Source organism: Antechinus flavipes, chromosome 6 (genome assembly GCF_016432865.1).
Source record: "Antechinus flavipes isolate AdamAnt ecotype Samford, QLD, Australia chromosome 6, AdamAnt_v2, whole genome shotgun sequence".
In the NCBI taxonomy this organism is placed as follows: Eukaryota; Metazoa; Chordata; class Mammalia; order Dasyuromorphia; family Dasyuridae; genus Antechinus; species Antechinus flavipes.
The window spans coordinates 30,269,211-30,294,355 of NC_067403.1; the positions used below are offsets into that span (position 1 = coordinate 30,269,211).

A 25,145-nucleotide genomic window follows, 5' to 3' on the forward strand; every position below is an offset into this window, starting at 1 on the left:
GTCGAAAACAACTAGAATAAAATTCTGTGGGCAAGTCACTTCTGAACCTACAGCAACTCTGAAACTTGAAGTTAACAGGTTTCGGGACCTTTCAGACCAAGATTTGGCATGTTGGTTTAAAAAACTGTTTCGGACCTTGGAGACCTAAACTTGGTATTGGTCATAGTGATGGAGTATGCATATATGTGCTTATATTGGTCCAGCAGAAATCACATTGAGAAATCCCTTAATTCATAATTGATTTTCCTCCTTCCCTTTGATGTCCTCCATATGGTTCAGGGAAGAGTTATTTCCTCATATCTATTTTGATATCTTGATAATGTCATGGTACCTAGAACACCAAATTGGTAATATATTAATTATATTATTTTATCACTTGTATAACATTAATTATATATTAATACATATTAATTATATATGATATAATTTAATAATATAATAATTAATTTCATTTTTATTCACATAGTTAATCCTGAGCAAAGAAGGAAAAGAAGAAAAGTGTTAACTTTTTATTTGACTAAGTGAGAGGGAAGGATGGTTGTTTGAGCTTCTTCACCCAAGTTGGTCATTGTTTCAGTGGTGATTCTCAGTCTTAGTCCTGCCAACATGTTGCATTATGGATGAGGGTGCACCAAGGGAGGCAGCAGGTGTCCTAGCAATAAAAAAAGGAACATTGTTGATTGTCTCAACCCACATCAATCCTCCCTCCCTTCCCATTACACACAAAAACTCCCTGTGTCAAGCCACTATAAAGAACTACTGGCTTGTTCACCTAGTTCTACTTATTACCTGAATGGCTGTGTAGTTAAGAGATCTTGATTGGCTCTTGTATATCATTAAGTTGTAAGTGGTGTATTTCTTTTCTTTTTGTCCTCCAAAAATTTATTCCAAATACTTAAATGCTCACAATTTCCATTTAGCAGAGATTTGTTCCACTATACTCTAGAATAGCTTAGAAATGCTTTATCTTGTGGTTTCTCTCTTTTCCTGCATAAAGAAATAAATTGTGGTTTTTCTCTTTCTATTTAAGTTAAAAAAAGAAATCATTCTTTTCTTCTTCTGTAACCAAGAAGGAACATGTATGTTTGTATATATATACATATAGAGAGAGCATATATTTTGAGAATTAAAAACTGAAGAATGCATAAGCTTTGAACTTGATCATATCAAAGCCAAAGAACCCCAGTGTTTTTTTTTTTTTTTTTTTTTTAAGGAAGCAATATGAATCTGGCTGTAAATATTTAAATGAAAATGGTTTGTTCTTGCATCTAGAATTTCGAGGGAAAACTCTAGTTTTTCCTTTTCTCTTTGTTCTTCAGATTAATTTGGTTAGTTGAAAAATGTGACTTTTATATAGATAAAATATCCAGTTTCATAACATGTTTATGAAACCCCAAAACAAATATATACATATATGGATATAGTTATGTATGTAGGTAACATGACTAGTAATCGAGTCATCAAAATACCGCTTTACCATGATAGTTGTTGGACAAAATGTAACTTTATTGTAAGGCATCTATGATAAGCCATCTTAAAAAAATGAAAAATAGAAATGTTAAAAATATGTCAGAATGAATAAAATATTACTGGGTTATCCCAGTGTATGGCCAAACACGTCTGTGGTTTCATTATGAAAGTGCAATGTTGCCAACGTGACCTACAGTACCTTCTCCTGGTTCTTTGTTTTTGGCAGCTTAAAATACCATGTGGGTGGAAGGTGCTGTCATTTCTGCTTGCCAGGTTGAGAGTTAGCTTTCCCTTATTCAGTTTATCAAGAAACGTCTTCTCATTCCTTGCTTAATTTCACTAAAGTACTCCTATGTTACGGCGCTTTGTTATACGCCTTTGTCAGATCCCAGACAGTGTTTCTCCCTCCTTCTTCGAGGTATTGTTTTGTTAGATAGATAAAAGTTGAGTTTGGCATCCGGGACAGATGAGCCTGGGAAATTGGCTCTCCCTTTAAAGCCTCAGCCGGCTGCTGCATCATCTGTCATTGGCAAGGTACTCGCCTTCTGAGCCCACCATACTTCTGTGTTCTGGGTAAAACGTGGAGTCACGATCGATGGTGGTTCAGTGAAATGGGACGATCACCTGCTTCGTCTCTGCCGAGCCAAAATAACAGATTCCCTGCCTTAATAAAACATTTATTAGATTTAGGAAAACAGTGGAAGGCAAACAGGGAAATATTTGCTAGTTGAAATGACTTATGTTCTTAAATAATAGACATCTTTTATTTACTCATCCACCTCCTTATAGAGCAGACATTTTGAGTAATGTGGCGTGATGGAAAGGGGGCTGGGCTTGGAATCAGGGAAATCTTGCCTCCTGGCACCTCTTAGCTATATGACTATGGGCAAGTCACTTATTCTGGCTGAGTCTCAGTTTCATCATCTGTAAGTAGTACCTATTTCACAGTTGTCAAACAATGTATATAAAGTGTTTTGTAAACCCTAATACTTACAATTTATTACTCCATAGATTTGAATTTAAGATGGTTGTCATTGGCATTTATCTATCTATCTATCTATCTATCTATCTATCTATCTATCTATCTGTCTACCTATCATAGATATATCACTAGCATCTATCTCCTGGCTTTCTGATAATCTCTATTTGTCCAAATAGAAATAACCATGTAATTATTTAATAAGATTGACCTTTGCCTCAAAATATACTTATATGGAATATATATATTTCCATGTACTGTGTCTGGATCTCTCTCTCTCTTTCTCTCTCTCTCTCTCTCTCTCTCTCTCTCTCTCTCTCTCTCTCTCTCTCTTTATCTTTACCTCCTGCTTTCCTGGCTTCCTTTGGGTTCCAGTCGAAGTCCCACAAAATATTTTCCATTCATCCTTAATCTTGGTGCTTTCCCTCAGAGACTACCCTCAATTTATCCTGTCTATAGCTTGTTTATACATAGTTGTTTGCTTGTTGTTGAACTTCTGGAGACCGAGACTATCTTTTGCTTTTTATTATATCCCACTTTTTAGAATAGTAGGCACATAATAGGTGTTTGATATTCTAACTGACTGATTCAGGTAGCTAAAGAAGCTATTTTTCTGTTGTATTTTTGTTTTGGCTTTCTTTACAACTGGTGAAGACGAACAGTAGAAGGAAAAAGAAAATGAATTACTATAGCTCATAAATCTCTTAAGGATAAGGATGAGAAGCATGGCGGCACTCATGTAGGTGTGAGCCCACTCTACTCACCTCATCCCAGCTGGGACCATTTTCCTTTGAGCCTGGAACCTTGAAAGATTCATCCTGGGGGAAAATCTACAAGAAGCCATCAAAATATTAAAGGTGAAAGATCTTAGAAAGGATATAGATATTCCCATCCCTTATTTCACTGAGCAAGAAAGAAGTCCAAAGAAATTCAGGGCTTTCTCAAAAACCAGTTAGTTAGCTTGTGGAAGAAGTAGTTTAGATCCCAGATTCCCTTCCCAACAGATGTTCTAAGATTTTCTAATAAACTAATAGTTCTCAAACTTTTCAGTCTTGGGATTCCTTTATACTAAGAAATTATTGAGGAATATCCTAAAAGAACTTTTGTGTGTGTGAACTTCTATTGAACCATTTTCTATTCTTAAATAAAAGACCCATCTTCCGTGAAAAAAAAAAAAAGTTAAAACTTTTATATAATATATATTTTATATAATTGTAAAAAGTAATACAATATAAATTATATAGAAATATAATATAAATAATATATAATAAATATACTTTGTAATAAAAGTATATAAAATATACTTTGTAATAAAAGTATATAATTATAAGATATTATCAATATATGATTAATATTATTAATGTAACATAAGAATAAAGCTATTACATGTTCATCTAAATAATAAATGTTTCATATAAATAACAAAAGATTTCTAAAGAAATTCTCTAGAAGAATGACATTTTAAAATATATTTTTGTAAATCTTTTCAATGTCTAGTTTAATAGAAAACAGCTGTATTCTCATCTGCTTCTGAATGCAATCTATTATGATATATTGTTTTGGTTGACATATATGAAGAAAAATCCAACCCCAAATGAATACTATTTGGAAAGGGGGAGTATTTTAATAGGAAAATAATGCATTAGTATTATTATGAAAATAATTCTGACCTTGAGGGCCCCATGAAAGGATCTTAGGGACCACTCCCACTCTGAGAACCACCGTAGTGGGTCATTCCTAAACTAGTTAGAGAGAATTCTCAACTGTTCCATTTTATGGAGTGAAAGCTGAGAAACTGGTGACAAGAAGCTAAGAAGAAGAAGCTCTTCATTTCAGTCACAAAACTGAATTCTCAGCTGAAATGCTATAAATTAATCACCTTCAGAGAGCTGCAGCACTGCTACTTATGTATATATAACTTAACGACTCTGTCATTCAGGCTTTTACTCTTTAATTTGAGCAACTCTAAAAATCTTTTTTCCAGAATCGCTGTGCAGTAGGTAAAGAATGCATGCTATGGTCTCTGATTAAGAAAACTAGCTGAGGTACATTATTATTAAAGGGAGATCCGTTCTTCTGAAACGGTTTCCCTCTGCTGAAGAATGTGGGAGTTTCATCCTGTGAGGTCCGTTGTCAACCCAGTCAAATGGAAACATGCCATAGGGGTTGATGATACAAATTACAGAAGAAAAAAAATACTATGAGTTTATATTCTCCTCCTTTTCCCCCTACCAATGAAAATATAGTTTGTTTTAAAATTGGTCATCTAATCATTATGAAAAATGGTTTGTCTCAAAGGCTAGCCATTTTCTTAAAAAGATTGATTTGGGGGGCAGCTAGGTGGCCCAGTGGATAGAGCACCAGCCCTGAAATCAGGAGGACCTGAGTTCACATTTGGTCTCAGATACTTCCTAGCTGTGTGACTCTGGGCAAGTCACTTAACCCCAATTGCCTCAGCCAAATATATATAAACTCTCCTGATTTTCTAACTGTGGCTGTCTTTCAAATCTGAATTTGAAAATGCTTTGCCCACTTTCTATGCTGAGGAGGTGGATGAGATAGGTTGTCTAAACATATTGTTAGACCATTTGATTATAACAGATTCTGTTAGCTATGGCTGTTATAAAGCTCTCTTTTTTCCCAGTGCCATTGGTGTTCCGGCTCAGAAAGCAGACGATTCTTTCCTTCCTGTCCCCCTTCTGCTACCCTAGTGTCCCATTCCTTTGGTGGCTGCCAGATGCTCTCAGTGCAGACAAAGCAGGTAGAAGAGATATAGTGGGCAAGACCAAATTGATGTTTACTGAACTGATGGACGTGAATCAGACATCATTGAGAAATATAGCATTTCCTAAAATGTAAAGAGCTGAAACTCTTGAGTTGATGCACTGAGGTGGGACAACAGAGCATTTAAGGTTAATTACCGATAACTCTATAAGCATATGCTTAGAAAATGGCACTTCCCACTATCCTGTGCTGGCTCGATAATTAGTGTATACAGAAAATCGTAGGAGGGACTAGCTGGTGGAGTAGGACTAGCCAGAGTCACTTCTGGGCGGGAGACGAAAAGGAGGAGTTGTGGAGTTTCTGTGTCCATCCAATTCACTTCTACCCCTAAAGACCAAGAATAAAGACCAAGGACTTTTGCTTATCCTGACTCCTGCTGATTCTAATTTATCCAGGGAGCTAATGCGGTCATCACATTAAAATATGTAAGGTCAGAGGAAGATATGTGCTCTGAAAGGGAAGAATCCAAAGTCACCAAAAGCTCCATATCATCTCCATAATCACTAAGTTCATGATGGGTAGATGGCTGTCACACTGGGATCCTTATTAGGATTTCAGGATTATTTTAGTCTAAATACCCATTCCCTGCTATATCCATCTTCATTTTCTTCCTTACTCAGGTCAGTCCTTCCTCTCTTTCTAGTTCCTATTTCCCTTTATCTCCTCCTTACAGTCTCTATACCACTCATTCTCATGGACCAGGAGCAAGGAACCAGTGCTCTCCTGGCTCTCTTCCTTTGAAGTGCACCCTCCTCTTATATATGACCTGTGTTCATTGAAGTCCCTGTCAGTAGATGAGAATAGCTGATGCTTTCATCTGCTGAGCTCCAGGTCATTTTTCCTTCCCTTAACAATGACTACTTTCTAGTCTTTCTAGGACCTTTACAACCTTCCTCTTCAACTCCTGCCTTCATCCTTCGCGACATCAACATTTGCTTTATTATCTCTTTGAAATGAACATCTTTGAACACCCCAGCATCCCTTTGCATCCTTTCTGCAACTTCTACCTCTCCCTCTGTCACAGCCACAGACAGGGGTGGTCACACTTTAGACCTCAACACCACTCTGTCCTCTGAGATCTTGAATGCTTTTCTGTTCAGTTTGTTGTTGTTGCTGACCTGAAGGAATAAAAACGTGGGAGGGAGGAGACGTGGCTCATAGAACATTGTGGCCATAGGTGCATTCGGCTGGGAGAATGGTGCAGTCCAAACGCTGAAGGTGGCTCATGATAAAAATGGCAGGGGTTTTTTGAGAGGTATTGGCCCAAAGGCAGTTACACTGCGTGGGGACACAGGGCAGGAGAGGTCTGGGCTCAGGCATTAAGATCAGTTAGGTAGGTAGAAGGCCAGCCTCTGGGGGAGGTAGCTTTCTCACGCTCTCCTAAATGTCGGAAGCCTCAGACAAAGCCCCCTTCTCCTAGGTTAGTTGTAGATCTGCTTCCCCTCTCCCATCACTGTATCTGTTCTGGACCACTAAGCTCTTCAGTACCCCATCCCTCCCTCTTCTCCCCGTTTTGTTTCCACTGTTCTGGCCTTGACCTCCCTTCACAATCTCAATCTTTCTATTCCGCTAACTCTCATTCCTCTCAGTTTCACCACCTGTCTCTTCTGCATAGTAGCCATGTAATGTAATCCATAGAATGGGAGGCTTGGAGTCAGGAAAATCTGAACTTAAATTCTGCCTCAATTACTTAGTAATTGTGTATGACCTTGAAGAAATAACTTGAGCCTGCTCAGCCTTGATTTCCTCATCTGTAAAAGAATAAATGTTTTGATGATCAAATAGGACAACATATAAACCTTAAAGTGCTATATAAATGCTAGCCATTAATAGATTTCTCACCATTTCCTGTTTCCTTTTGTATTCCTTCAGAATGTTCCTCATATCTGGCATTCCTTCATTATCTCCAGCTTCCAAACTCTTTCTTAAGAGTCACTTCAGGAGCTGCCGTGTCCATAAAGCCTTCTTGAGACAATCCCTTTCCCTTCCCCACTTGTTGAAAACAATTTCTTTGACTTTCAGTTCACCTGGAGCTCTTTGTCTGCATTTCTCTTTTGTGTCTGTCTCATTTGAGTTTCTATTATAATTGTACATGTATGACTTTCTACCAGTAGACTAGAAGCTCTTTGGTGATGTTCAGCTCTATACTCTCATACCTAGCAAACCCAGAGCCCTCAATACATTCTCGTTGGGACAACGAGACATTGGGACAAGAATTGGGACAATTCTACCCATATCTTTGGAAAGTGCAAATGAATTGGATTCTTGTGTCCTCCTATACAATTATGTCTTCTTTGGACTTCCTTAATTCTGTTGAGTGCCAGCTACGTGTGAAGACACTGTGTGGGACGTGGAGGGAAAGGAATAAGATTTTATTCCTTCCCTCAAGAAGATCGTAAGTTAGTAGAGCAGGGAATTATTTTCTTAGTTACCCCACGGACCAAATGTGCAATATTGTCCACAGGATTTTCTTGGCAAAGATATTGGAGTGGTTTACCACTTCCTTCTCCCCCAAGTTAAGACCAATAGACTTGCATAAGGTCACACAGAGAGTAAGTCCCCATTTTACTTACCTTTAAAATAAGCAGTTACCAAAATGATTGTTTAAATTTTATGTCATTTTTAAATTTTCTGTGTTGTGTGATTGAAAAATGCAATAATGATGAATTATCCAGTTGTGATTTTATTTGACAGATTTTAAACTGTAAACCAGTTATTCCCTACGACTCTTTCCATTTGGGCCAAATCCCTATAGACCAGTCTGACAGATGTACACATAGAATGATTTGAAAATAAACAGTATAATAGGGAAGGAAATGATAGTAGATCATATGTTTTCAAATCAAACACTAATGACATATTTTGATTGGGAGTATTCCTAGTCTGACTTTCATAAAAGATACATTTATTAAAGTCTATCTTGCCAGACACTGTGCTAACTACTGGGGATACAAAGAAAGACAAAAAAGTCTTTACATTCAAGAAGCTCACGATTTCATGGAGGACAGAACATGCAAATATAAATATATTGAGAATTGCTATATACTTAAATTGCTTTTAGTCTAGTGGACTCATCTTTTTTGTCTACCTGGCATGTGGCTCTCACCCGTGGCTCCAGTAAGCTGTAGCATGTGCAGCGGCCACATCCTGCTCAATCAGTTCGGCAGAAGGGCTAAATCTGATTCAGGGGAACTGACGGGCCACCCTTTGGTGGGGAGTGTCTGCCCCAAGCATATGAAGAATTCCCTGAAGGGAATGGGCGGCATGAGAACAATTTGTTCCAATGGCATAAAACCAGCCAGCCTGGCACTGTGGAGTACTTGGTCATCCATTGCATCCTGGGTCATCACCAGTTATCCTGACTTTTGTTTTGCCACTGGCCTTTGGAAGAGAGAGCGAGGCTGAAGGCTTTGTGCATTTCTGACTTAAAAAAAAAAAAATCACACAAAAGTTAAAACATTACCCCATGATGCCATTGGCCAAAATTGGTTCTCTTCTAAATAATGAACAGCAGTTCTTAATGGGCACTTGATTGATTGATTAAATTTATACCATTCTTAATGAAGAACAAAGAACACTATCAGTCTATATAAAGCAGGAGTTGCTTTTAATTATCTTCTTGCCCCTCTCCCCACGAGCAAAAATATTGTATTTTGATTCTTTCTTCTTTTGATCTTATGAGAAAAAAAGGTTTTTTTTTGTGTGTGTGTGTGTGTGTGTGTGTGTGTATTTAGAAATAATGGCTTAATTAGTATTCCCAAAATAAAAGATCTTTAACCAAGACTGACTTTATGGCAGGAAAGATTTTAGTTTCAAGAAAATGAATTCTTGGCTTTGCATTGGAATCCACAGCCAGTGGAGGTTAAGGAGTCTGTATTCTCTGAGATCTTTACGATTTCCATCCTAGATATCCATCTGTTCCAAATTATTTCCTGCCTTTGAGTCTCAGCCAGAATCCCACCTCTTGCAAAAAGGCTATTGCTAGTACCTATTTTGGAGCATCTCCAGTTTATCTTGTATGTATCTTGTTTGTATATTAGTTTGCATGCTCTGTCCTCCATGAGATTGTGAGCTCCTTGAGTGTAAAGATTAATTTTGCCTTTCTTTTTATCCCCAGAATTTAGCACATTAGCTGGCAAGAGAGACTTTAATAAATGCATCTGTTATGAATTATTCACTTTGTACCAAGTGCAATGGCTAATGGACGGGAAAGTCACCATTGATTATCACACTTAAAACTAAAGACCTTTTGTTAGCTAGAAACACATTATTTATGGTTCAATCTGAACTAAGTGTGAGCAAGGTCACCTCAGATTTAGGGTTAGATTTTGGGAGGCTAACCAAGAATCTTCAAATCCTCACCATGTGCAGAGTATTCTATTATATATGGAATTACAAATGAGATAAAATTCAACTGTACATAGCTTTTAAAGAAGCCTGATATCAGAAAGTCCAGATTTTTAAAAAACTGTTGTCAAGTGAAAAATCCTTATTAACTTTGCAGAGAAATATATCAAGTATTCAAAATGCAATTCAACTTAACCAAAAATCGTTTTGGGTTGCAACTTTTGGGGAAAACAGGCATTTAAGTCTCCTATTCAACCTTGAGGGCCGGGGGAGCTAATGTGATGTTGGTTTGGGAGTTTGTGATAAGTCATACATCATTATGGGATCTGGAGGTAGAGATGAAGTCAGGGGTTAAGGACTAAGGCAGAGTAGGTCAGACAGAAAGGAGACCAAATAGATTGAAGTGGCAACCTCCTGAATGAGATCTTTGGGAAGCTAAAGTAAGAGAAGAGGAAACTTTCCTCTTCTCTGAGATGTCCCTAAGGAGCTGCTATTGCTCATGAGCTGGCCTGCCTCCATCCTCCCCTTCCTAATGAGGAGCAGTGATTTTAAGGCTAGCAACAGCTACTGAGGAACAAAAAGAGACTAGAGAGAATGGGAAAGGAGAGTAAAGATGAGGATAATAGATCACCAGAAAATCAGTAATCAGTGGGTCAGCAAGTGTTTATTAAGTGCCTATCAAGTGCTAAACACTGTGCTACATGTTGTAGTTTTTTTTTTAAAAAGGTAAAAGACAGCCTCTGTTCTTAAGGAGCCCCCAATCCAAACAATTAAGTAGAAATGAGCTATAAACAGACAAATTAGAAATAATTAACCAATTAGAATTAAGAATTATAGGAAGATTTTCTTCCTATAAAAGTGGGATTTTAACTGGGACTTGAAGAAAGCAAGGAAAGAGCAAATTTCAGGTTATGGGGGACTGCCAGAGAAAATGCTTAGTGGCAAAAAATGGGGTGTCTGCTCAAAGCACACCAAGGAGGCCACTGTCACTGGATCAGAAGTATGTTTGTGGAGAACATAAGGTTTTAGGAGCCTGGACAGACACCCTGTCTTGGCAACCAATTGAACATGGGTGTGAAGGGTGGTTGGGGGGAGGGTGGGGCAGTTTAACATCTTGGTTTTAAGCCTGGGATGATGGTGGTGTTCTTTGTGTTTAATCTTTCTTGGTCTGGACTTCCTTATCTATAAAGTAAGGGACGGGGAGTGGACCTGCAAGTTCCCAATATAGAATTAGGATTCTGTGATCTGTACAGGAAAAAAAGGAACTTACCCATTTTAGATGAGTTTGAGGGGACTGTGATACATCTAAGGAGAGATCTGAAAGAAACTGGAAATATGGGTGAGGTGTGATGACAAGGTGTGATGTAGCTTTGGGAATCATCAGTATAGAGGTAATTGCTGAAGGGGTAGCTGTGGATTTCTTCCTGCCTGCCTTTCTGTATCCTCTTCCTTTCTCCCTAAGTATCTTGGGGCTTTATGGTATTTCTTTCTTCCCTGAGGCAGTTGGGTTTAAGTGATTTGCCCAGGGTCACACAGCTAAGAAATGTTTTAAGTGTCTGAGGTCAAATTTTAACTCGGGTCCTCCTGACTTCAGGGCTGTTGCTCTATCCACTGTGCCACCTAGCTGCCCCTATGGTATAGATTTCTTAAGGGAGGTGGCTTAAACTCAAATCACTCTGGCTCACATTGATTGGTCAATAAAAAGTCCCTGGGAAGCCCACTTAGTCTTTGTTTTGGCCCTGATTGGCTCAGAATAAATGTAAATAACAATTGTTTCTGCTTTGGCAGGAAATCACTAATCTTGTCCTCCCAGATTGATTAAATAAATATAAACAATTTATTTATTTGGACTAGGTTAAGAAGACCATTCTTTTCCTCGTTTCTTTCTTAGCTAGCCTTCATTTGCTGAATGGGCAATTGCTTCAGTCAAACTGAGACTTGTTGAAGATCTTAACTTAAAAAGGCTAACATCTCCCACTGCTTCCAGGGTCATCTCCAGTCATCCTGATCTCTATCTGGCTACTGGACCCAGATGGCTCTGCAGGGAAACCGAGGCTGGTGACCTTGCACAATCCTCATTCGCTTTTATGTTATGGCATCACCTCCCTGATGTCATTGGGTCATTCTTTGAGAAAGGACAGATAACAACTGTGGATTGACTTTCTGAATGAAGCATAGAGCAATAAGAGAAGACGAAAATCTTTTCCAGACAGATCTAAATTGTAAACCAGGTTCCGAGAAGCTAAGAATTAGGTGACAGGGATAAGATCAAGAATGAAGAGGACGTCATGGGTTATCTTAGAGCAGTCTCAGCTAGGGAGGGCAGAAGTTAAGAGTTCAAGGGGATTGAGAAGATGATACCTGTGGTTGTGATGTGGAATGAGGTCTAAGGCAAGAAACATGATGGCAAGTGAGTGAGTCATCACTGAAGCTTTGTTTTTTCAAAAATGGGAGCTATTTCAATGTTTGCAGTTAGAAGGCAAGAAATCAATGAAATTGGAGAGTTTGAAGGTATGGTAAAGGAAGACAATGAAACCTGGGGTAGTCAGATTGATTAGCTTAAGCAAAAAGAATGGACTCGCCAACACATCCCAGACTCATTGAAAGGGTGATAGCACAGATGGGGATAGAATTTATTGAGCAAGAGGGGATGGTTGCAGGGTCAGCTGGTACCAGATGGTGTTGGTCATGTGCTGTGAGCAAAAGTGGAGTTGAAAGAAGTACTGGGAGCTCAAGGAGGAAGATACATAAGCCATCTTTGGGATGAATTGGTTTACCAGTAATCTACAAGAAATGGCAACACAACCTGACTTTCGAAAAATGAGAAAATTTTGTACTTTTTAATGTGTATTATAATTTACATACAAAATTATGCCGATTAATATCATATTCTTGTTAAAGTTATGGAGCACACCTAATCTTTTTCAGTCTAAAAATTCTGAAATCTTGATTTAGACTTAGAAGTTTTAAACATTTTGTACTATCTTTCAAAGAAACCACATTCCTCCAATGTTTGTGTTCCCTTAACAACTTAGAGATAAAATCTGTACATCTGATAAATTCAGCCTGAAATCTTCATGTTTTTAGCATTTGAAATACTGGTTTCCAATGTGGGGTATCTTGTTGGCTTATGGGATCCACTAGAAAGAGTAAATGCTGTGATTCAAAACTATATATATAACAACACATATGCATGTTAATCATATAAACTAGTCACATTAAAATGCCCAAGTGGGAAGAATGGTCCCACGGAGAGAACAACTTTTCTTTTCTCATTTTTGTTCCTCCTCGGGATTTCCCCATATTCCTCCCTTTTTCTGCCAGGTTTGCTGTTGATTAGCTGGCTAATCAAGCTCAATCATGAGCCATCTCTGCTTCTTACCTGGGCAGGTTGGGGGATTAGTCTACTTCAAGAAAAATATTGCTCTCACCGTCCCTACATACATATCTCTCAAAGTTGATAATGCTGATCCTTTGTCGCTGCTTTTGGGGGCTAATTTTTTTGGAGACTTCTAAAAGTGGCCAGTGATTCTTTAGGTAAATAGATAGTATGATGGAGAGTGCTGGACTTGGGAAAAAGATGAATTTACATTATGACTCATTTACTGAATAGCTGTAGGATCATGGGTTAGTCAGACTTAGTTTTCTTAACTGGGAAATGGGGATAAAACATCACTTACCTCCCCTATTGTATCAAATGAGATAATATATAAAGTGTTTTGTAAAATCCAAAATGGTATCCAATGCTCAGTACACTATATAGAGTATAGGACCTGAAGTCAGACTTATCTTTCTGAGTTCAAAATTGATCTCAGACACCTAGCTGGGTGACCCTGGGCAAGTTCCTGACCTTGTTTGCCTCAGTTTCCTCATTTATAAAATGAGCTGGGGAAGAAGTGACAAACCACTCTAATATCTTTGCCAAGAAAACCACAATTGGGCTCATGAAGAATTGGCCATTGTTGAAATAATTAAACAACAACAAATGATTAATGTTAAGAAGAAACAGGATTTTTTATTATGGGTACATTTTATATGAAGCATGGAAAACCTTGTAGCTTAATTTTGAGGTATCCAGAAATATAATGGGGATTGAGATAGAGGGTGGTAGAAAAGAAGCACCAAGGTATATGTGGATCCCAATCCTTTCTAAGGTAAGGATGCAGTTAGATCTCTAGTGGAGCAGGATATGTCCTTGAGCCAACCGGCGGTGGAATCCTGGACAGAAGTGGGATTATCTTCAAGCATGGCCGGAAGAGGAAACTGATCAGTGATCCTTTGAGAGACTTGTCTCAGGTTTTTTCCACTCCTCCCAGTTGAGGGTGGACACTCCTGGGTTGTCTCACATAAGAGGCTTTTGTTAGAATAGAAGCTCCTCAATAGGAGAGATTGTTTCATTTTTTATACCTAGCACCGGGCCTGCTGCCTTCATCAGTCCTTGATAAATAGTAGATGAGTTAGAGAGCCAGGACGTGTTTCCTACCTTCAAGTCCCTGAGTTTCTGTTATCTTGTGCCCTATCGAGATTTCAGTCTTGAATCAGCAACAGCGATTTGAAGCTATGAATTATTATAATGACAGGGGCTTATAAATAGAGATAATCCCTAATCCTTTCCAGGTAGCATTGGCTGGAGGAAAGATGTGTTCTTGATGTCTTAGTATATGTGCTGCCAAATCAAGCAAGTGTTCTTGATATCTTGCATGGGCATTTGGGTTCTAGGCTTCAGATAGCATATGGGTTAAATGGAGTTTTGTGGTTTGGACATATAGAGTGAACCAGATTTAAATCAGAATCTGGATTCTAGTCTTGGCTCTGCCTCTAGAATTTGGACAAGTTTTTTAACCATTCCAAATCTTATTTTCCCAATCTGTAATGCGACAGGTTTGAATATTTGACTTCTAGCTGTCCTGACAATAGTATATCCATGATTTTAGGAACCTATTATATATTTGATGTAGTTTTTTTTTTTTTTAATTACATTATTAGATCATATTTCAGTCCCCTTAGTTAACAGATGAGAAAATTGAGTTCCAAAGGTCACTTTTATAGTCCTCATTTTTCAAATGATGGAACTTCTTTGGGCCATCCATCTGTAAACTATATTCTTATTAACTCTTTCCTATTCATATTCCTTTGAATGCTAAAAATCCCTGAATTCTTTCACTTTTCACAATGATTTCTATTAGGACTGGCTTTCTGGGAAGGGGAATAGGCATAGAATGGGGAAATTTAAATTATATAAATTAATTTTTTAAAATGTGTTTTACTCATATCCCCTGGGGGAGGGAGAGAGGCCCAAAGAAATTAAGGGATTTATCCAAGATCATACAGGGAGTTCCTCACAGTTAAAATTGGAACCCCTATTCTCCCTCCAAATCCTATACTTTCTAGTGAAAATAACTGTTCTGACTTACATAGAACCTTTTAATTAAGCTGTTACCCTTCATTGGATGTTTTATCCCCATTTTATTTTTATTTTAAATCATTTTTGCATCTGCAGTTTATTATGGAACTATAGTTTGTCAGAGAATATCGCTTTGTGTAGATTCTGGAAGGGAAATTAGCCTATTTCTATACTAAAAATTGCTAAAAATCACCCTCGGGCTTGGGGAGCTAATTCTTGGCAATAGTTCTGTCCTTTACATCTATACCATAACCGTGAAGGTAGTCAATAAATTAACACTTATAGTCATATTATACAACGTGTTATATTGTAAACACATAATAAAAAGTATTGCCTTGAAGTTACATTATAGACTGGGTTGCAGTTACTGTATCTCTCTAAAGGAAAAACAGAAGGTTTGAGCATTCATTTGTATAAATGAGTCAGGGTCATGTCATTGAAACTGACACAACTCTGAGAAGTAATTGCCCCCAAATGAAAGAGCCAGAGCTCTCCCTGAGAATCCAGATAAACTTCCTAACAGCTAGTCTGTTTAAGAGTGATGACAGATGACCTTCTCCCAGGGCATGAAAGCATTTCCCCTCTCCCCTAAAGAGCCACCTCTTACTTCAAAGGGTTTGTAAATGATCCTGGCACTTGGGATCATTCCTGATCGGTGGAGCTTGAGACAATTCCAGAGCAGTAGCAAAAGTGTTTGAATTTGAGACTTAAAATAGGTAGAGTCACTCAGCTCTCCGGTTTTTTGTTTGTTTTTGTTTGTTATTGATATGACAAAAAGTCATATCTGCTGGAAAGAAAAGGAGATTTTTGCTTGACATTCAATATGGGCCTTGCCCTCAAAGTGTTGATAGTCTAGGTAAAAAGCAAATTAAGAACAGAACTGTGATGTAGAAAAATGATGAGTTTGAGCAGCTATAAACTGGAGATTAATAGATCAATGCAGCAGAGATCACTTGCATGGCTTTTTATCTTGATCGTTAAGAGAAAGGCACAGTATGAACAGCTTGTTCCAGGAGCTGATAACTAGATTTTTAGTTTATTCTTATTATATTCCATCTCAGCCTTTCAAGACACATATATACACATACATACACATCACACATATACACACACACTGCCTAGCCTAATGTTTTATGTTTTGGAAGGCAATGTGGTGCAGTAAATAGGGCACTGGCCTTCGAAACAGGAAAACCTGAGTTCAAATTCCAGGCAAGACACTTCTTAGCTATATGACCCGGCGTGGTGCTTAATTTTTCCATCATTCAGTTTTCCCATTTGCAAAATATGGGTAATAATAATGTCTGCCTCTCGGTTGATTGTGAAAGTGAAAGAATAGTAAAAAGGACTTTGCAAACCTTAAAACTCCATATAAATAATTAGCTAGTTATCTACTAAGTGCTTAGTCTATATTTTTGAATCTGAGCTGTATGCTAGTTATCTAGTAAGTGCTTAAGCAATATTTTAATTTTTTATTTTTTATTAAGGCTTTTTACTTTCAAAACATATGCATGGATAATTTTCAACATTCACCCTTGCATAACCTTGTGTTCCCAACTTTTTTCCCCTCCTTTCCTCTCACTTTTTCCCCAGATGACAAAATAAACCAATATATGTTAAACATGTGTAATTCTTCCATACATATTTATACAATTATCGTGCTACACAAGAAATGCCAGATTAAAAAGGGAAAAAAAAAAAGAAAGAAAACAAAATTCCAGCAAACGACAACAAAAAGAGTGAAAATGCTATGTTGTGGTTCACACTTAGTTCCCACAGTCCTCTTTCTGGGTGCAAATGGTTCTCTTCATCATAAGATCATTGGAACTCGGCTGAATCATCTCATTGTTGAGAAGAGTTGGGCAATATTTTTAAGTGAATGAGATGGATATTAGCTAGTTATCTATTAAGTGCTTAGGAAATGTTTTTGAATCTATGAGCTGAATATTAGTTAGCTAGTAAGTACTTAGGCAATATTTTTAAATGAATGATGAATATTAGCTAGTTATCTATTAAGTGCTTAGGAAATGTTTTCAAATGGATATGAATGTTAGCTAGTTTTCAAGTAAGTGCTTAGGAAATATTTTTGAATGAATGAGATGGATATAATGAGTTTGGATGAAGTGCACTACGGTGTAATTGACCAAATCCACAAAAGCACAAAACCACATTGGACAGGAGTGAAGAGAAATCACACTGGATCTTTCCAGCTAGAAACTTTCTAGCTAGGTCTTTATAACTTTCTAACCAAATAGAGTAAGAGGATTTGTGTTTAAATCTTCCCTCAAAGGCTTTCTTTACTGTTTGAGTGAACAATTCATTTATCTCTTCTGGATTTCTTCATCCACAGGATGTAGAGATTAGCCTAACTTCCTTTCGGGTCCTTTGATTTTAAGTTTTTATAGATAGTATATAGACAATAAGAAATAATCAAGAAAAAAAAGTCTAAATTCAGATTTAATTGATTCAGGCAGGACCACATGACTGGGGGAGAAACCCTAAGCATAATACATTTTTCCCATTCCTGGAATGTCACTAATAATTTCCTGGGCTATTGGATTACAGGAAAAATATTGAATTTCCTGATTAGAGAGAAATGTTAATACTTTTTTCTTTTTCTTTCCCAGCAAGTAACTGGCAGAAGTTTTGGTGACAGAGATTTTCGAACAGGACTAGAAAATGGCATCCTGCTCTGCGAGTAAGTAAAAATTCATTTGAATTGTTATTAAGAGGCAAAAAAAAAAAAAAAAAAAATCACTTTCATGTTGTCCTAATGACTTAAATTCCCATTTGTATTGATCTCATTGATACTCCCTGTGCTTTGTCAAGCTGTAACTCTGGTATCAGATTTGTTGTAAAGTTCTGGGCTGAAGAATGGTGGTAAGGCAGCTTTCTTCCTGTCAAGTAACAGAAGGCAGTCATGAGAATTTAAATGATTGGCCCAGAGTTACATAACTGATATATGTCTGGGCTGGGATTCGAACCTCAGTCTTCCTGTTTAAGTCCACTGGTACATCTTTTTTTTTTTTTTCCTCCTCAGACAATACCAAATGAAAGGAGAATTTACATTCTGTTTCTTTCTCTTTTATCTCCTTTCACTGTCCTCTCTTCCCACATCTTTTCTCTATCTCATTTCCTCTTCTCTGTCTTTTGTCCTTTCCCTTCTCATTTCTCAATCTTCTTTCTCCTCCATTCTTTTATTTTTTCTACTCTCCTCTCTTTTTCTCCTCTCATTCTTTCTCTTCCACTCTTTCTTCACTTCCATTCCTCTGCCTTTCTTTTCCTCTTTTCTTCTTCCCCATAAAATTATCTACTTTTTGATCAGTGCAATAAATCATTTCTAGTGACTGTGATTAAAATATGAACCCTAACTTCAGACTTATTCTCTTTGTTTCCTTATCTTTCACTGATCACATGTGCTATTTCTTGGAATGCTATAGCAAGGATGTATTCAAGGTTTTTTTTTTCTTTAATAAAACAACAGAATCCTATTTTTAAGCTAGTAATGAAATAAGCAGCAGCTGTAAAAATTTTAGGAGAAAGGACATGAACTCAATCTGAAGTTTTCAAGTATTGGATTTAATAGTTATGATTTGGATGCTGATAGTGGTTTTTTTTTTTTAAATCTTTTTTTCTTTTAAGAAACGAAACAAAACAAAAAGTGAAATTGATATTCATAGTTTTGTCTTTGAAATAACTTTAAACATTTATATCTTAGCACCACATGCCCTGGCAATTTAAAAAAGTAATAGCATTTCTCTGTGGTTAACTGCCTTCTTCATTGGGGTTCTTCACAATGTGCTTGTTATTTATAAAAGCTGCTTCTGTATATAGCAAACACTGTGATCTTCAGCAGATTTACTTTATCCATATTCAAGTCTTGCCTTCTGTTAATTGACAATCTGAGGTTTTTGAGAAGATACCATATTTTAGAGATGTCCAGATGCTCATATGACTAGAAACCATAAGTAGAACTATAATAAAGTTGAGTTGGATCCTATCACTCACTGGTATTTCCAACTCCAAGTTTGATGGCAAAATTCATGTTTATTCCTAAACTCTTCCCCTTCAACTTTACTGCAATTTTTTTTGGAAACCCCATCTTCTTTGAGAGACATGCAGTTTTTTTCAAATTGTAGACCAGATTAAGACATTTGGAAATTCTTTCTTCTTTCCTAATCAGAGAATTATCAAATCTTATAACTTCTCTTCTATACCATATAAATTCAGAAAGACCTTAAAACTTTTGGACTTTTTGTCTTTTTTTTTTATAAAGTATAAATTTACCCATCTTTTAATTGGGATCCTCTTTCTCCTCCCTCATTAAGTAAAGGGAATGGGTTGAAGACAAAGGATTTACAACTGGATGGAACCTCAGTGATCCCCTAGTTCAAACCTCCCTTTTGCCTTTAAAAGAAACTGAAGTTCATATAGTTTGTGATTGGTCAAAGATCACAGAGAAAGTAAGTGCCAGGGTCAGGATGCAAACTTGTCCAGTGAGAGCAGGAGCTCTCTGTGTAGTGATCCTTTGGCATTAAAGGGGAGTCATGGTTTTTGTCTCTACCACCAAGGACTTCAAGTAGGCATACAAGCCTACTCAGATGGAATAATGGTGAATGTTGAGATTGGGAAAGGGACCTCAAAAGTTTGGGGTCACAGACCTGAGTCGCGAGGCATCTCAAAAGAATTTGCAGGCTTGAACGATGAGCTAATTCTGTGACCCAGGAGCAAGATCTCCAGAATTTGGTTCTCGCTGACCAGATTATCTGTCAGCAATGAATTGAGGAGTGATCTATTTAGAATAAGACAGATTGTCAGAACAATAGCATTCCTAGGTTGGGTGTGGGTGTGGGGGGCAAAGCCAGAGGACTTTGGAATGAGATTTCCAGAACAAAAGCCCCCCAAAATCGCCACTATATTTCCTTAGAAACTATACTCCTTCAGTGACAACAGAGCTACCCCACCTTGGACCCTGAAAGCTCAGGACCCTTGCCCAAGAGTCAGAGTAAGAACAGAAGAGACAATGCTCTTTTCTGACAATTACCTTTTCAACATACAGAACCAGAAAGGAAGTTTTATAAATGGTTCAACACCATTTGGAACACAAGGTTATGAAGGGTTAATGTTGAAAAATTATCCAGGCATATTTTTTGAAAATTAAAAGTCTTTAATAAAAAAATAGGAGCATCTAGGTGGTGCAAAACAAAAAAAAGTGGAGTTGTAGACATTGTCAGTCAATAAGTCATTCAACATTTATTAATCACCTGTTATGTCAAGTGCTTTGCTAAAACAAGGTGAATTTGAAGTGAGAGTGTATCCAGAAGGAAATATCTCAAGGGCGATTGGGAAAAGGAGAAACTTGTGGAACGGGTCAGGACTGGAGTTCCACGTGAAGGTGATAGCTAAAGCAGCGATGGGAGACGACGCCACACGTGCATTTTGCTAGAATCCCTGAAGCTTTGTGTCCCTTTGGGTACTTAGTTCTGCAGATCCCTTCTCTCCTCCCGCTAGGACACAACAGCATCATGTCCTCTGCATCTTTGTAATCCCTATGGTGCCCATCACTGTGGCTTGCCCCTAAAATCTTGATGACCCAAGTAGCTACTTTATGCTGGTTCACATTAAAACTATGAGAAATACATGTACACATATATCGTATTTAACTTATACTTTAACATATTTAACATGGATTGGTCAACCTGCCATCTGGGGAAGGAATGGGAGGAAGGAGGGGAAAAATTGGAACAAAAGGTTTGGCAATTGTCAATGCTGAAAAATTACCCATGCATAGAACTTGTAAATAAAAAGCTATTTAAAAAAATTATGAGAAATATCGCGAAGTTATTGCCTACAGCTTTTTTCAGCTTGATATCTTGTCAGATGGCTCTCAAGAAAAATTTTTGATGACTCTTCACCTAGCAAAATGTGCCTTCGCAATACATTTTAAAAGAACATGTTTCTTTTGAAATGGTTGGTGAGCGATTTCCCCACACTTGTAATAACTCTCTTCTGATAAGAGCTATTGAATTCTTCGTTCTGGGACAAAATCCTCATCTGGACTTAATTCATTTCTTAATTTACTTACTGCATTTTTTGAATCATCTCTTATTTCAGTCAAGATTTCCTGATTTGATTTCAAGGGAGAAAAATGCCTTTCTCAAGTCTTAGCAATATACCAGTATTTCTCACATTTCAGTCTCCGACCTCTATTTCTTCCATTCTCATCATCCATCCCTATAAAGATTGCCACAGATTGTTCATTCTCTCATTCTTTGTCTCTTCTCTATGGTTCAGCTCACTCTCACTTCAGTACAATTCATTTGCATATCATGGTGTCACCTCCCTGAGGTCACGGTCCTCTTCCAGAACAAAGGACAAATAACAAGAACAATCAGTTACAAAATCAAAGAATATGAGTTGGGAGGGCCCCTACTCCAACCCAAACAGATTTGTTTTCCTTCCCTTTGCATGCAAACATTCACTATTTGAAATTTTAGTAGAAAGGGATTTCAACTGGGTTCAATCCTTGCTCCATTACTTTTCAACTGCATGTTCTTAAATAAGTCTTTTAACTTTGAGGTTTCATCATCTGTGGAATGAGGATTACCATCTGAGCCACATTGATGACTTTTATTTCCTCCTTCCTCCTCCTTCTCCTCCTCCCCGGTCCTTCCTCCTATTTTTTCCCCCCTGAGGCAATAAGGGTTAAGTGACTTGCCCAGTCACACAGCTAGGAAGTGTTAAGTGTCTGAAATCATATTTGAACTCAGGTCCTCCTGACTTCTGGGCTGGTGCTCTGTTCACTGTACCACCTAGCTGCCCCTTCTTCTATTTTTTATTAAAGACTTTTAATTTTCAAAAAATATGCATGGATAATTTTTCAACATTAACCCTTCATAACCTTGTGTTCCAAAATTTCCCCTCCTTCCCATCCCCTCCCCTAGATAGCAAGTTAAATACTACACTGACTTCTAAAACTAACATTATTTATGTTTTATAGTATTTTTACTTATTTTATTAAACATCTCCCAATTGCATTATAATCTAGTTTGGGTGTTATGGGGTGCATGCCGCCACCTTTGCACTGGATGACATTTAAGGCCTCTAAATATCATCTTATATTTGGCTCTTACTGGCCCTCGTTTCTCTTTTCCTCCTCTCTACTTTCCTCCTCTCCCCCTCTTTTGGGATCCTGGCCATTTCTCTTCTAGCCATTAAGTTTAATTTGAAGCTCTTCTTTTAGGTCAAACTTTCAATCAATAGGCATCTAATAAAAGCTAATTCTTAAGTGCCTCTTGTATAACAAGTGCCTCTCCAGAGTGTGGGGTGATAAAAGGAAAATAATAAAATCCCTGCCCTCAATGGGCTGACATTTCATTGGGGTTAACCATTTGTAGATACACGCACTTTATTAATGACAAGACTAAAGGCTCTTCAAATCCTTTGGCTCTTCCTCTTTGAGTTCTTGCTTTTCCTTGTGACTTCCTTGTGAGGAAGAAGAAGAAAAGGAGGAAAAAAAGGAAGAGGAAGAAGAGGAGGAAGAAGAAGAGGAAGAACTTGTGTCAGCCTTCCCTTTATGTTAGCAGACTCAAGATTTTTTTCTCAACTTCATATGTGTATGTCTGTTATAGGATCCTTAACCCTCTCCAGCACTGCTGATTCCTTAAAAATTAGTGATTGCAGTAGAAAGCAGTCTTTGGGAGAACCTTGCTAATTTTAATGGGCAGCTAGGTGGGGCAGTAGATAATGTGCCAGGCCTAAAATCAAGAGGACTCATTTTTCTGAGTTCAAATCTGGCCTCAGAAACTTCCTAGCTGTGGGATCTTGGGCAAGTCACTTAGTCCTGTTTGCCTCGGTTTTCTCATCTATAAAATGAGCTGGAGAAGGAAATGATGAATCCCTCTGCTATTTTTGCCAGGAAGACCCCGAATGGATCACGATGAGTCTGAGTCGGATAAAATGACCAAACAACCACAATCGGTGTGGTTCTAACATTTAGCAAAAATCTACAATGGGAGTATCTTAGACTAGTAACAGTAACTTATGGTGAATCCATATAAAAAGCAATTTGATGTAGTGGATGGGCCAGACTTAAAAAGTCAAGAAAACTTGGGTTTCCATCTCTCTTCAGACAATTACTAGGAAAAAAATAACAATTCCTCTGGGTCTCAGTTCCCTCACCTGTGAAATGAGGGAGTTGGGTTTGCTGTATGGAAAATACCATCTTCCTCTAACTGGATGGCCTCGGTTGAGAATAAAATCAGTAGTGTTTAGGGATGGTATTTAAGAGCAGCTGCTTTGCTCATTTGGAATTGTTTGGTGCTTCTTTTTAACTTGGAAAGTAGGGATTTGGTTGGCATCTGATGATAAGGAAGGCTTAAAAGCCCCAGTTGACAAATATGTAAATTGCATCTGAGAGGCCTTTCTCTTTGTTCAGGGCTAATCTTGTTATTATTAGTGGAGCCAATCCTGATGGTGTTTGCAGCTGTGTTTAGAAGCTGGTGCTCTGTGTGTTTGGTAAAACATTTCTGTGCTCCCACAAACACCCCACGGTTCTGATCAAATAGAAGGACATTCACAGGCGTGAGGCTCAGGAAGATTGCTCCTTCTATCATCCTGATTTCTGAGCAAGGCTTATCTTATTTTGTTAAATTAAATCAAATTTCTCCTGCTCAACCAGACTTCTGATATTTTCTCTGACCAGTGAGTTCAGTAAGTTGGGCTTATCCTTTGTCACAGGTTTTCTTTGGTGTCTGTGGGGATTCTGCCTTTCTCTTGTGGTATTTGGCTGAAGGTCAGTCATGCTCCTGAGAGGTGCAAGAATATTTATGCTAGCAAATTGTTTCTGTCTTCTTTTCCCTAGGGATGATGAGGGAGGGGAAAGAAAGGGCACTGTTTGTGTTTATGTTTGTATTCATCGCCAATTGTCACATCCAATATGGCAGCTTATCTTTTCACTCTATCCAACCTGCTTTATTGCCTCATTGTCCCATGAGGGACATCTTTAGCCTTTCTGCTTCCATCCTGTGCCATTTTGTATTTCTCTTCCTTCTTGTCCAGCTCCTATCTCTCTCTTCTTTCAATGTCTAGAAATAGTGGTTTCTGTCTTCATTTATTATGCTAGTCTCCTATTAGATTAATATAGGATAAATATTTGTAGTTTTGTTTGGTTTTACTACCAAATGCATTTTCATTTTCTTTTTAAATGTTGTCACTCTGGGGCAGTGGATAGAGAACCAGCTCTGAAGTCAGAAGGAACTGAGTTTAGATGTAGTCTCAGACACTTAACACTTCCTAGTTGTGTGACCTTGGGCAAGTCATTTAACCCCAATTTCCTTAGCAATAATAATAATAAAAAATAAATATTGACAATCTTCCAGTCATTAAAAGGGGCAACATGATAGTAACCTTATTTTCACACATGAAAATTGAGGAAGCAGGTGTGGTAGTACATGCTCCTAGTCCTGCTTCTGGAGAGGCTGAAGTTGTGGGAAGTCATGTGTTCAGGAGTTTGCAGCTGTAGTGAGTTAAACCAATCAGGTGTCTCCACTAAATCTAGGAGCAATATAATGAATGACTGCCCCTTCCTTCACTCTTTCCTCTCTACCCCTGACCTGGTGGAGAGCGCTCTGTTAGCTAAGAAGGAAAGACTCAGCCCAGATTTAAAAAACTCAGCAGGTAAGCATGCGAGTTGGGTATAGGATACCTTGGGGCCCTTGCAAGTTCAATTACAGACCACCAAAATAACCCAAATTATCACAATAAATTGAGTCACTTGAATTTCTGGTTTCCTAGTGCATGTAAAAGTTCTTTTACACTATACTATAGAGTATAAGTATAGTGTCTGAAAAATAGACCTTAATTTAAAACTACTTTGTTACTAAAAAATGTTAACCATCACCTGAGCCTTCTGCAAGTTACAATATTTTGCTGGTGGAGGGGCTTGCCTCAGTGTTGATAGCTGCTGACTGATGGGGGTTGGTTGTTGAAGGCAGGGCTGGCTATGGCAATTTCTTAAAATAAGACAACAATGAAATTTGCCACATTAATTTTTCCTTTCACTTGAACACTTAAAGACCATCCAGGACTATTGATTGACCTAATTTCAATATAGATCTGTGTCGAGAAATAGATTCAGAGAGAGAAAAAGATGGAGGTGACAGA

At 37.8% G+C, this 25,145-nt stretch overlaps 1 protein-coding gene across 5 annotated transcripts in view; it reads left to right on the forward strand.

Moving 5' to 3' along the window:
* Window positions 1-25,145, forward strand: part of LIMCH1 (LIM and calponin homology domains 1) — a 334,515-nt gene that overhangs the window by 115,348 nt on the left and 194,022 nt on the right. For all 5 annotated transcript variants that reach the window (XM_051965619.1, XM_051965620.1, XM_051965622.1 and 2 more), the window contains exon 2: window positions 17,609-17,679. In XM_051965619.1, the coding sequence (XP_051821579.1) occupies window positions 17,609-17,679 (71 nt within the window). The remainder of the gene's footprint in view (window positions 1-17,608; window positions 17,680-25,145) is intronic.